General features: G+C 40.7%; 1 protein-coding gene across 7 annotated transcripts in view; it reads right to left on the bottom strand.

Annotated features, from left to right (window-relative positions):
• Positions 1–13,912, bottom strand: part of Patj (PATJ, crumbs cell polarity complex component) — a 302,745-nt gene that overhangs the window by 217,243 nt on the left and 71,590 nt on the right. For all 7 annotated transcript variants that reach the window (XM_039109186.2, XM_039109188.2, XM_063287101.1 and 4 more), the window contains exon 17: positions 12,162–12,290. In XM_039109186.2, coding sequence (XP_038965114.1) covers positions 12,162–12,290 — 129 coding nt within the window. The remainder of the gene's footprint in view (positions 1–12,161; positions 12,291–13,912) is intronic.

Here is a 13,912-nt window from a genome sequence, read left to right as displayed (position 1 = left end):
GAGCATCAGATCCCCTAGAATCAGAGTCACAGGGTTGTAAGCCCTTATGTGGGTGCGGGACTAGAACTAAGAGCCCTTTAACAGCAGCCTGTGCAGTGTTGAGCAATCTCTCCAGCCCATCATCTAATACTTTACATTGCATTTTATCTTTATTCATGTTGGTGTGTATGTACATGTGTATGAGTGTCACACCATGCCATGTGTCCTCTCCAGAGGACAACTTGCTGGAGTCCATTCTCTCCTTCTACCATGGGACCCCTAAGGTCTTCAGCTTGAACAATTGGCTTTACCTGATGACCTATCTGGAAGGCTCCTCTGGTAATTTTCACACTTATTGTGAATTGAGAATACTAAATATATAATATTAAGATATGTAATGGACTACAGATACTCACATGAAGAGGAGCATGGGTAGCTCATATAACCTTACTGTCTGTCATAGTTCTGGGCTGTGTGGCACAGTAGCTTACTGCCCTAGACCTACATTACGGTTGGAGCACAGTCTTCACTGAGGATGAAGTAATTGTAAAACCAAGCTGGCAGAACAGTGTCGGTCAACACTGAATTAGAAAGACATTACAAATGGAAAAAAACAACCCCGCACCCAAGGAAGTCAAGGCTGTGGCATAATTCCTATGAGAGGAAGCACATCTGAGAGACAATTTTACAGGATACATATATACAGTAATTTCTGCACAATAAGAGTGTAGTATTTTATAAGTATTCTAAATAAAAAGAAACCAAACCAAACTAAGAACCAAATAGTAACTTCATGACCTTATTAATTAAATGAAAGTAACTTAGATGCTATATCTTTTAATGGTTAAATAAATTTTCAAATGAATATTCCAAGGAAGTTGCCAAAATAAGTAGCATCGGAATAAAATAGTAAGTTTGAAAGACAGACAGCTGACTAGTTAATTTTGGAGGCACACAGATGGAATCATCTGGGACAGGGCATGGCAAAGATAAAGCACCCACTAAGTTGTGCAAGACGTAGGGACAGGTCCACAACATGTAGCAGTTCTGGCACACAGCCAGTTAAATTGGGATTTTTCCACCAGGAACACTATCTCTCAGAAAAGTAGGAATTTGAGGTTTTATAATGGAGAAAGAAAGAGCAAAAAAGAGACAAAGATGACAGGCAACCAATCCTTTAATATAGGTGAGTATGGACTGTAAGTCATAGTTTTGAGCCCCGGCTTGATCCAACAGTTGTACAAGTGTCTTCATTTCTTCTATGAGTCAGTTTCCTCAAATGTGAAATGAGCAATTGGGTGGATCTATGAGCCATGATGTCTACTCCCTCACTCTAAGATTCTATACCTAAATGACAGTATTGAGTATGATTTATACAACACACACACACACACACACACACACACACACACACACACAGGGAGATTATGAGTTTAAGGTCAGCCTTGATTACATGAAGAGTTCTAGACTAGCCTGGGCTTCATACTCTTAGCAAGATACTTACACTGCATTAACAATAAAAAGCTGTATGCTGTGGTCACACAATGTGTTATTTACCACATTTACACTTTAACTAGTGATCTCTCTTTAAACTCATAGACAGTCTACTGATCATATTAGCCTAACTTCCTGAGTATTCTGCCACTCAAGGAAAGTCAGCAAATGAAATATAAAAGACATATGCCCTCCTGCACTAAACCAATCTTCTTAAAATTATTGTTTTATTTTTTGAAATTAAAATATAATTACATCGTTTCTCCCTTCCACTTCTCCCCTCTAGCCCCTCCCATATTAACCTCCTCCCTCGCTCTTTCAAATTCACGACCTTTTTCAGTTGTTGATTCATATTCATTCTCAGCAGTTCACAGAGTACGGCATACAAATATGTGCATGCACACATAGAAAACCCACACAAATATATACCATACATGCAAAGAAAAACAAATAAATAAAAATTTAAAGGTGTGACCCCGCCCTCCCCAAGTACCTTAGTTGTACTAAAAATGACTAGACTGGTTATGGCAAAAGAGTGTCTTCTGATCTGACCAATGTACTTTTAGGAAAGACATATGCATCCTAGTGAATATAAGGTAATGAGGAAGTGGTTATAAGGAATAAGGAGCACACATGTTCTAACTCTAACTCATGTTTAACTACCTCACAATATAGCAAAGTATTACACTAGCAAACCAATCACCACCACAGTGCTATCAGGTTCAAAGTGTGTGCCCACAGGCAGTCTGCTCAAGACTGAGGCACTGGTACAGTTTCTAGTTCCTCGTGTCTTACTCTTCTGAATTCTGTTAGGTACTGGAAACAGATTTTCTATCCATCATACACAGAACAAGGCAGTTCCTGACCAGCAAACCAAGCACAGTTAAAGATCAGCACACAAGAAGTAGGAAACTTACTTAAAACCAAATGTTTACATTTACCTATAAGTATAGCTCATGGTTATAAAATCCAGCACCTCAAACATCTGAGCCAGCGCCCTATCCCAGCTTAAAAGGCTGATCAACATTATTCCCACAGAGTTTCCTGCAGTCCCTGAATAGGATTACATTCTCTTAGTTCCTCCCATTTTCTCAGTTATGTTGATTGGATATTAAGACTGAAGAGGATTACTTTCTCTTGGTTTCTCCCCTTTTCTCAGTTATGTTGATTGGATATTAATAGGCCCTTTAGTTGTTTTATCTTTTGAAATGTTTATTTCATGCTGTAATTATTCCCACATTCAACTGTCAGTCACTCCTTGACCAGAACTTCTGATGGCTGTGCAAATAAAAACAAAACAAGGCAATATGCTTATCTGAAGGGATGTGTACACCACCTAGCTGAAATGCATGGGGTTCTATCAGAAGACAGTGTACTGAAGTACTACCAATTGTGGTACATTGCGGTAAATGGGATACTAAAAACACACTGTTGAAATGAGGATATTCTTAATAATACTGAACTGTGCTTTTTAAATGTAGAAAGTGAACTTATAATAAGAAATAGCCTAATATCTTCAGAGAAAAAAAATCCACAGTAGTTGAAATGCGTCGTTGCATGGGAAGTACAGACATGTGAAACCTTCTTAAAATCTCTCAGGCCGGGCTGGAGAACACTCAGGCATACAGCCTATGCTGGCTTGGAGAGAACTGTTTCCAGTTCCCGAATGGGGCTCCACCCAAAGATCCAACTCTCTCTTCTGCACTTTGGGAACAGTAAAAAATGTTCACAGATCAATAAACAGACATGTATATATACACAGTAAAAAACTTTTACAAAAATTGGCTAAAGCTAACCCCTTACATTTTCACATGAAAATTTAGAGCTGGTCTGTGCTCTCTGGATAGGCACACAAAAGAGGCTTACAACAGCACAGCACCTCACCCTCAGTCTCAGCAAACAGGCCATCCGTGGGCTAGGAAGTTGTCTGACAACCATAGTGGCTACATCAGGGACACCGATGCCACTCATTTTACAGTTTGTTTTTGTTTGTAAACCTTGACAGGTCAGTGATATAGAGCACACATCTTGTGCCTAAACTAAACAGGAAAAAGGCCAAGGTGTTACACTGAACACCTCAAAGTCAAACATACACGTTTCATGCTTTGGTAACAGAAAATATCACATCTCTGAAGAGCTTAGGCCGGGTCAGAGGATAAATCCTAGTGACCGTGAGCTTTGAGAATAATGTGAAGCAAGGCTTGCAGACACTAACGAGCACGTTTCTCTGGGAAGATAAATTAAACTAGCCAGAAATACCTCCTCTCTATCAGTTGATTGATAAGTAGGAAAAAAAAAAGTTTCTGTCTAAAAACAGTACTGTCACACATCCTCACCATGTGTGACACCACATCTGAGTCAGTCATGGCTGAACTGCCACTTCCTAGCCATGTACTTGTGGCTGAATCACCACTTCCTAGTCAAGTGGTCGTGGGTGAGCCACCACTTCCAGTTCATGCAGTCGTGGGTGAACCACTGCTTCATGTCTTACAAAGAGCGATTTACAATGCCTGCACGTTGGTTTGTGTCAATCATGAAGCACACTTGAGGTAGGACTATGATTTCCATCTAGTAGTCTGGTCCTCCCATTGGAGAGCAGAATGGAGTGGGAACTTTAGAAATACAGCCATGTCTGGCAGTGTGAGAGACTTGTAATGAGCTGCCTCTGAAGACTGAGTTTGTTCTTTAGATCCAAGGACCTTCCTGAAGTCGCTGTTCTGGTTTCTTTTGTGGGAGACAGGGTAAGACCTGCTAATTCACTGGAATACATAAGCAATGACCACACATCTCATAAGCACATGCTATGCAGAAAATGTGAGCATCTGGACCAGTGCTTTAGCTCTCTGGGCCATTTAACAAACACTAACAGGTAGTTTGTCCTCTTCTAAAACACTGACCAAAGGTAATACAGCCAGTAATCCCTTTAGGCTCATCTCCTTAGCTTACGGTGAAGCCAAACTGACAGGAAGGTATTTGTGAAAGGGAAAGTTATCCCACAAGAAAGCCGAGTCCAAGTGACCCTCTGCTGCACACAGCTATTCTCTTTCGTCCCCATTAGACCATAATAAGATTTCTTTCCAAACTCATATTCCAAATCACAAAATTCCAGAAAACCTCTGTCAGACCTGACCTGAGGTCTCCGAGTCCTGCTGACTTCATCCTCAGCAGCTGCCTCACAGTGCAGGCTTTTGATCAGTGCTATCTGGATTCCAAACTCACACACACACAACCTCTTTGATTTCTCATTCCGACCTGCTGCACTGAGGGCTTCGGAGGTTGGTCATCCTCCTGAACACAGTACAAACTCAGATGCGAGGATCAAGTTCCCTCTACCTAGCCACTCCACAGGCTTAAAAAGTGGTGCATAAGTCCTGAGAGGACTATCCTGCAGCCAGTCAATCCATTGCATGAACACATTTGCCAAATGATGCAGCTTAAAATTACTTAAAGGATGTAGCGCTTTCCCACAGAGGCAAAGACGGCAAGTCATCTGAGGAGTACACCTTTGTGCCCTGGGCACTAGTGCTTACAGTACCTTGACGTTCATAAAGTACATGTGGACAGGCACCAGGGAAGGCAAAGTAGGCTTTGTCAGTTCCCCCAAGTCCTATAAACAAATGGTGACCTTCAAATGCAGTTGTATTGATGGCCTTGTACATGCCTTGTGTGCAGAGATGCCAGGTGCCAACAGTTTCCTTAAGGCTTGCCCAAGTACCACAGTCAAACTATACAACCTGTCATATACCGATGGCCTCTGCATTTATACTCTAGAAAAAAAGGAGAGTTTTGCAACTGACTTACTTATGCTATTGCTATGTGGTAAAATTGTGTCACTACTTACCAAATCTGTAAGCTGGGCCCTGTACACATCACCTAGAATACCATTAAAGACATTAGGCTTCTCTGAACTGCTAAGACTATCAACTGATAGCAGCATTCCCTCAAATTGTCGAATCACTTGACAAAAAGCAGATTTCTAGCCTGTCACCTCATTTCAGAGTTCAATCCTGGACAGAGGAGATTCAGATTGGTGGAGTAGACTGATGGGCACTGATACCAGAGTGAATATTAATACTCTACTCTCTGAGCTACAGACAATAAATTACAGTTGAGACAAAATTGATAGTTATATATTGCTATCACTTAGTCCTTTCACATCATGGAAGAGCATTAGTTTCATGAATTACACACCTGCTTATATTTTCCAGTCGAACCATCGGAATGGAGATATGATTCCACATTAGATGTCAACTGTAACTCATCTAAACTCTTTTGTCTCAAAATGGTGTTGCAACAATTTGGTAAAAATGTATCAAAGTTGAAAACCTATGTGCTCCTTTGATTAGCACGCTCTTCTCTAGAAAGCTGTCACTAGCTCAACTGTGGCAGTTTTATAAAAGACTGTGGCAACAAATAAAGGGCTACAGTCTCTTATATTTTGGTTGTGAGCCTAGCCTTTAACGGCTGAGCCATCTCTCCAGCCCTACAGTCTCATTTAGTACACCACGTGGGTACAGGAGGCTAGTTGAGTAAATTATTGTCAATCAACAATAATGTATTATGCAGTCATTAAAAAGAACTAGGTAGCTCAATAAATACTAAAGTGAAAGAAGATGGAATTGGTTACAAAAAGCAAACATATGTATGATGTATCTCACTTATGTGTCACAAACGCAAAATTTATATAACAAGAAAACTCTGTTTATATAATGCTGTGTTTATAAAGGATATCTTGGAGGAAAGACATTAAATACAATGGGTTTTCCTGGAAGAGCCCCGAGTGACTGTCACAAAAGGCCTGGGTATACTTTTGAATTTTTATGCGATGTGCATATATTATCAACTTTAAAAACATTTTAATGCGCTCAACAATCCAAAGATACTTTTAAGTTAATAAATGAAACTGATATACCCCTTCCTTTAAGTTTTAAAAGTCTGTGTAAAGAGAATTTATGGGCTGGACATTGAGCACAGTGGTAAGGAGCCAGCCTGGCTCTGGGTCTTTCTCCCCTGGGCTGCAAACCAAACAGAACGATGGATTCTCTGGGTTAAGGCAGAAACTGTGCACAAAGTTCCTCACAGATCCAAAGGCAAGCTGTTCTGGGCTCAGCAGTGGCTTCTGTTCATTCCAGTCTGTTTTCACAACTCAGTTCACAACAACTGTTCCCTCAGGAAAACTACTTGCGCTTGCTGTTTAAGGTCATCTACCTAAGGCCTTTCACGGGCCTGCAGCATTACGGCAAGATTCACATGTGATTCAACCCCACAGCTGAATTATCTGTCTGTGGCCTTCCAAACATCCTTACAGCAGGACCGACTGACGTCCTCATGTGTCTCAGCTCTCACTGAAAAAACCTTCCCAAAATACCTGCTCTGGCAAGATTGAGTCATTCAAGAGGGAGAGAAATGAAGAATAGGATGTAGGTGGGGGGAGAATTATTGGTTAATAAATTTTCCCTTCTAAATCACTGAAATTTAAAAGTACCAAGGATGGCAACGTCATGGCTAATGTCAAACATTTTCAGTGAATTATAATCATGAGGGGTTATTCAAAGTTCAGCATAAATCAAAACACCAGAAAATATCCACTTGCTCCGTTTAAATTTATAGGGTCAACTGAAGGTAAAATCCATATAGTTCAATCTTTGCAAGCTTTCTGGTAAAAATCAGAAGTTACAGACTCTCAGGCTACCAAACTGCTTGATTAAGAAATGCTAACCTGTAAAAACAGGCTTTCAAACCAGAAGTCATTTTCTTCTGAAGCACTAGCTCTTACATGGTGCAGAAGGACACACTGCATTAACGAATTCTTAATATTTACTCAATTTTCATATAGCAATAAAAGAAGAATGCCATCTGGCAGCTTACTCGTTTTCAATTTTTCCAATTAAAAAAACAACTAACATTTATTATAAGGATGTCCTGTTTTTTAATATGTACACAAAAATCCTCATAAAGAAAGAACATCATGCTATATATAAAAGCAATGGGATGCCAGCACAGTCGCTTGAATTCAAGTTTCACTTTTTCTGTACTCCCGCTGTACAAACTGTCATAACACCTAACTGATGTGTCCCTCAGTTTCCTTACTCGTTAAATGGGGATTACATAGTTCTTGTGAGAAATCTATATGCTAAGTATGTAAAATAAGTAAAACAGAAGCTAGCACATAATAATAATTGTCACATATACTGTTAATTTGTATTTGTGCTGATATATTAATGCATATTAATAATACCCTAGGGGAATAATAATCAAAGGAACGGTGACGTTGCATGCAAAAAGGTAGAGGAACAGGGATGAGACAACTAAAGTACGAAACGGAGCCCTCCCTTACAGACTAAGTAAAGCTGCTCTGAAGATGCAGCCGGACCCGGAGGAGGGCAGTGGGAAGGAGTGCCTGCTGTAGGAGCCTGACCTAAGGCCCTTCCTGGATGGAAGGATAGGAACGGAGCAAACCTACCCCAGTAGGTTGTCCTCTGCCCTCCACGCATGCACACCTGGGAACATGCTCCCATGTGTGGGTGCACATGCACATACATGTACACACATACTTACACACAATAAAAAATATTAAAAATTTGTAACATAGAGACAAATTTCCCAAGTATTCCGATGCTTTGAAAAAGAGCTGACCGTCAAACTTCAATGCACTGTTTCCACCACTCAATCTTACAAGCCATGGAGGCTCCCATGCTGAACACCCAGAACAGGTTTTTAGCCAGCTGCTATGGGGGGCAGACTTGACCTCTGTTCAAATGACAGCCAACAAAAGCTTTATCCTATAATCTTACCTGTATTACAGTTACTGTTTTCTCTTTTCCCTTGTCCAAATCTAGTGTAAAAGGTATGGACATGAGTTCGCACATTAGCTCTTTGGCATATGTCTGCTGGGGCGGTTTGTATGTGCTTGGCCCAGGGAGTGGCACTATTAGAAGGCGTGGCCCTGTGGGAGTAGGTGTGTTACTGTGGGTGTGGGCTTTAAGCAACTGGTGGGAGTGAGCAACTACTAGATTTCTGGACTTCCCATTCCCAGCTGACCATTGTTGGGGTAGACTGTAAGTCATCACTACGAATTCCTTTAATATACAGACATTTCATAAGTTCTGTGACTTAAGAACCCTGACTAATACAACGGCCCTCTAGAAGCCTGTGTTAGACTCTACTCCTTCATTTCAGGGCAGGTGCCTCAATTTTGTTAAGCTATACATCAGCCATACATCAGTACTAGGACTACCAACCTGCTGGGACAGCCACCCACCCCATTGTCCATTGTCCCATGGGTCACTTCAAAGTCCGTAATCTGCTCACTCATACTTTCCTAAGGCACAGCTAAGTTATGTAAAACTAAACTTTGGAGCACTAATTCTCAGGGTGGCTCACATACGGCTCTCTGGGAGTGGCTGCATGATATAATATGATTTCATGGTAAAATACAAACTCCATTAAACAAAGGCATCTACTTATTAATTTTCCTAATCTAACTGTATAGCTAAGATGTACATGGTTTAAAGACACTGCAGTGCGGTACTCAATCGAGGGATGGTATCAATACTTGTTGTGCTGATTTTCTCAACTGAATGACAGTTAACAGTGCTCACATTTTCATGCAACAGAAGATTTTCTTTCCTTTACACACAAACTTAATTCATATGATCTTTTACACGTGCTATCACTATGTCTTCGAGAAGTTACATTAAGGAGACAGAGGTATGAAATTTTCAGTTTATGGAGGAGGGGAAATTAATTAACTAGAAAAACAAGTTAGCTGAAATTAATACTCAAAAGGAAAGATGTAGCCTCTTCAACATGGCTAATGTAGGCCCTTACCACACAGAAACCATCCCAGGTTCCTAAGACTGGAAAGTCTACAACAGTGTTCCTATAGTACTACTTGGTGTAGACATGCTAAACCTGGGAGGTCGGGACCTCCCTTAGTCTTTTTCAGTCACCTAAGAAGTTTATACAAAACACAGCAGCTTTGGAAATCCCCAGAAGCAAGGCCTTTGATAGCATCTGCTATTTGTCTACTTAATTTTGCAAAAACTATTTTTCAAACTTGGAAAATTTTACCCGATTATAAGGGTCATACGATTAAATGAATTAATGAACTTACCACAAATTAAATTTTAAATTGCATTTCCCTGTTATCTGAAGGCTTTGGTGGGAAATGTTTTTTCGGGGCCCTGATAAATGATACCAATGTAGTGTGCCCAACTGTGAGAATGCTTAACCTCTGACTGAGAGAACACCCAGCATAAAAGTGAGTGCTTTTCTTCCGAAGACACGAACTGATCCATTTTACCTGAATTAAAGTAACATCAGGAAATTAAGAAGCCTTCTATCAGTTCTCCAAAACACACAAAGACAGAAGAATTTTCTAGTACTATTTTTTTGCAGCAGAAATACATCATACAACCTGGACAGAAATCAGTGTCTATTCATACAGATTGTAAGGAGGGTATGGGGAAAACAAACAAACAAACAAACAAACAAACAAACAAACATTTGTAAATGACAATATTCAAAGTAGAAAACAACAGAATCCAAAATGCATACCTCTGAGAACTACTGAAATAATAATCCACATCAGAGCAACCATTTTTAAAAGTGCAGAGCAAAACTGTTAGCGATTTCCTGCCAGCTAGAAGTAAAATTGAGAGGCTAACAAGTTTTTCCTTCTTTCAGAACTCTGTCAAGCTCAGAGACAATTTTCTGCTTTAAGAAGTGTAACACTGAGAACAGGAAGTCTGGGCCGAGTGTAGCTCAGGGCTGTAACTGTTGGTTAGTTGTCTGAGTTACACTAGCCGTGAAAACAGATAAGTCAGTAACTATTTAAAGCCTGCAGTTGCTCCAAGATGCTGACAATAAAGTCTATTTATCCACTAACAATGAAAATACAGAGATCTCCGAGACAATGAAAACTAGCTGACCATCAGAGCACTTTAAAGAGTTTGCAAATTAAACCTAGGCATGGAAATGGTTAACAAACTCACCCTCACATTTGCTGATTTAACTCCAGTGAGCTTTGGCTGACCTAAACTTCACTTTCACTGGCTACACATTAGGGGATAGGTGAGACTTCTACAGTACAGTTTAGGGAACCAAGACTTCTTACGAGAATCTTACAATTTGATACTTCCTGTTGCCTCTATTTCCCAAAACGTCCATTTCAAATCAACAGCTCATAACTCAATGATATTCTAAAAGGAAGTTCTAAGAGCAGAGGCCTATCTGGCCCAGAAATATGCCAGCAAAAATGTAATTTAAATCTCATATAGTGTTCCAAGTATTTTTCTTGTACTCTAGTCTGTATCACATTATTATATTAAACGATGATTTCAGAGACTGGAGAGATGCCTCGGCAGTTAGGAGCACTTGTTCTTGGGGTTCTTGCAAAACACCAAGTTTACTTCTTAACACCCACATGTTGCCTTATTCCATGGGATCCAATGCCCTCTTTTGACCTCTGCGGGCACCAGGAACATACAATGTGCACACAGACCATGCAAGCAAAACATTTATAATCATAAAATATATGTTTAAAAGCAATGACTCAGAGCAGCAAGCTGGCTCAGTGGTAAAGGCACTAGCTGCCAAGTCTGACTGCCTAAGCTTTATTTTCAAGACCTATGTAGTGGAAGAGAGACCTGACTCCCAACAAGTTGCCCTCTGACCTCCATGTGGGTCCTAAGGCATGTGCACACACCCATATCCACACCATTAAATCGATGAATGAATATAAATTTAAATCTGGTTTTATATAATTTTGCATTTTATGTGCTTTCACAGAGTACATCTTGCTTTATTAATATTGTCTTTAAATTACACTAGTTTTAAGGTGTGTACCTTAGAGTAAAGGGATTTTTGTCCCGGCTTTAATTTCCCTCAGTGATCAGAGGTCTGAAGACAGGCTAGTAGGTGGTAAGTGGCTATAAAATAAAGGTGTCCTACTGTGTGCTCCAGTGTTCCTAACCAACCCTGGATTAGTCACCTTACTTCAGTCAGAACTGAAGTAATAGTAAATATTTAACTATAAAGGTGTTATGCACCATCAGCAGATAGTTTCACCAAGAATCTTTCTACTTGAGTTCATTAAAACTGGCAGGTAATCAAGGCCATAGCAGTCTTCATCTGAAAGGAAGGAAGGCAGGAGAATGTGGATGTGGCTAATGTGCACAGGCTTCTTTGTGTGCTTCTGCTTTAGGAGACAAGGTCTCATTACACAACCCAGACTGGAAAACCAGTCCAAACTAGCCGTCAACTTACACTCCTCCCATCCCAGAGTTCCTTTTGGAACTTATTGTGAAAATGGTGATGATTATGTAACTTGCACACTAAACAACCCAGGTGAATGCTCTAAATGAGTATATTTCATGGTACGTGAAATCTATTTCAATAGAGCTGGGCCCGTTTTGTAAAGCTCACCAAGGTCCAGTCTCTAAAAGCATCGACTTTCTCATTGCCACTGGTTGTTACATCACCATGGTCACTAAGTGCTACCGACCTTAAGGAAAGCAATGGAACGGGTAATACCCTTTCAGGATTCAGTTTTGCTGTCTGGTGAATGCTTTAAACAATTACTAGTTCATGCCAGCATAAACCAATAAGTCAAAAACAAACAAACAAACAAACAAACAAACAAAGCTACGACATAAACCAAAACCCCTCTCAGCGAGTCCCTGTACCTGATAATCCAAAATGCTGAATCCTAAGCCTTTGCAGTCTTTGACCAGCTCCACAGTCTTGACTTCAGGAGACCACAGGGCTAATTCTCCATCATCATCTTCAGTGCTGACATCTACACTGCGGTCGACCTGAAAGAGCAAGACGGTAAATGCTGGGGGCTACTGTCCTTTCTGTTCTAAAAAGAACTCAGATTCTTTTCAAACTGGGAAGTGTCTTTGGCATGCGTGGTTAGCTTTTTGCTCGCTGTAGAGGGGGCATGCACTGGGTACTCACACTCAAAGTCAAAGCTTCATAAACGTCCAGACATTCAGAACTGCAGAGCTCTCACACGGTTGTCAAATGGTTTAACGCATGTGTTAACACTGACCTCTTATACTTCAATGAGCTCTGTCATCCCATTAGAAGCATAAAAGGAAAAATAGGTAATTTAAGTAAAAATGCAAACTTCATGCAAAGCAGAGGCATATAGATATAAAAGCAATACTGTAATCATAATTTTAGTCGGAGACAGAAAGGGAGAACACAGGAAACCAGTCCAGAAGATCCCAAGGAAGTTTTACTAGAAAAGAACAAGGGGGAAGGAGACGAGGAGGAAGCACTGCCTGGGGCAGCAGAGGTGGGGCAGCATTAGTATAAGCCACTGCCCCAACTCCCTGAGCTCTGTGGAATTCTCCAAGTAAGAACAGAGAAAGCCTGGCCTTAGAGGAAGGGGTTAGTCCAAATGCTCAGCATACAGATTCTCTGTTAAGTCTTTAAGACTCCCGATCCTTTCAAAAACCGTGGTGAAGTTAAAATGAGACAGATCTACCACACAGGACATTTCTAGCACAGTATTGTTTTCCTCCAATTAATATTTCCAAAAATACCTTGTCCTTCCACAGCCTAAACAACAATTTAGTTTTTTGAAGCAGTCTTACTCAGTAGTTCAGGTTAGCTTGGAACTTATTCTGTAGCCCAGGCTGGCCTCAAATTCACAGCAGTCCTATCTCAATCTCTTGAGTGTTGTGACTGCAGGCATGAACCACATATATGGCTAAACAGCTTTTCAAAGCAGATTTCTTAGACTCTTTGATAGTCTCAGTAAAGAAGATGAAAATGTATCATTCCTACACACAGAACTGAGAGACTGGTATAAGAAAATCCACCTAATGCACCAATGGGAGAGTTCTCTACTGGTGAGGAGTAAAAAACAACTTTCGAAATGAGAATTGGTTCAGATAAAACTATTGGTGCATAGCTATAAGAACACCCAATACCCACTGGATGGAACCTAAACACAGATCAATTTCCTGCTTCCTCACTGATCAAACCTGAGGTAAGGACTAGCCCCCACCGCTAATCTCCCACACTTCAGTTTGACCTAAGGATGCACACGCTGTGATGTACGTGTGGAGGTTGAAGAATAACTCAGTTTACTCAGTTCTCCTTCTATCCTCCATGGTCTCTAGAACTGAAGCCTGCCAAGCCGTCTCACCAGCCTGGGAAAGGACACTTTTAAAAGAACCACTTCCATCGTCCAATAAAACGTTCCAAAGGCTAGTATGCCTGGGATAGCACGGGTGTGTACTCACTGACCAGTGAGAATTAGAACTGTTCAAGGCCACCTACCAGAGAGTTTAACAACGGAGGACAGGGCCAGAGGGATGTGTCAGCAATTAAGCTGCTTGCTCTTCTAGAGGATCCAAATTCAGTTCCCAGCACCTCCGACAGGCAGCTCACACCTACCTGAAACTCCAGCCCAAGCGGATCT

This window comes from Rattus norvegicus, chromosome 5 (assembly GCF_036323735.1).
Source record: "Rattus norvegicus strain BN/NHsdMcwi chromosome 5, GRCr8, whole genome shotgun sequence".
Classification (NCBI taxonomy): domain Eukaryota; kingdom Metazoa; phylum Chordata; class Mammalia; order Rodentia; family Muridae; genus Rattus; species Rattus norvegicus.
This window is presented reverse-complemented; position numbering and strand designations above follow the sequence as displayed.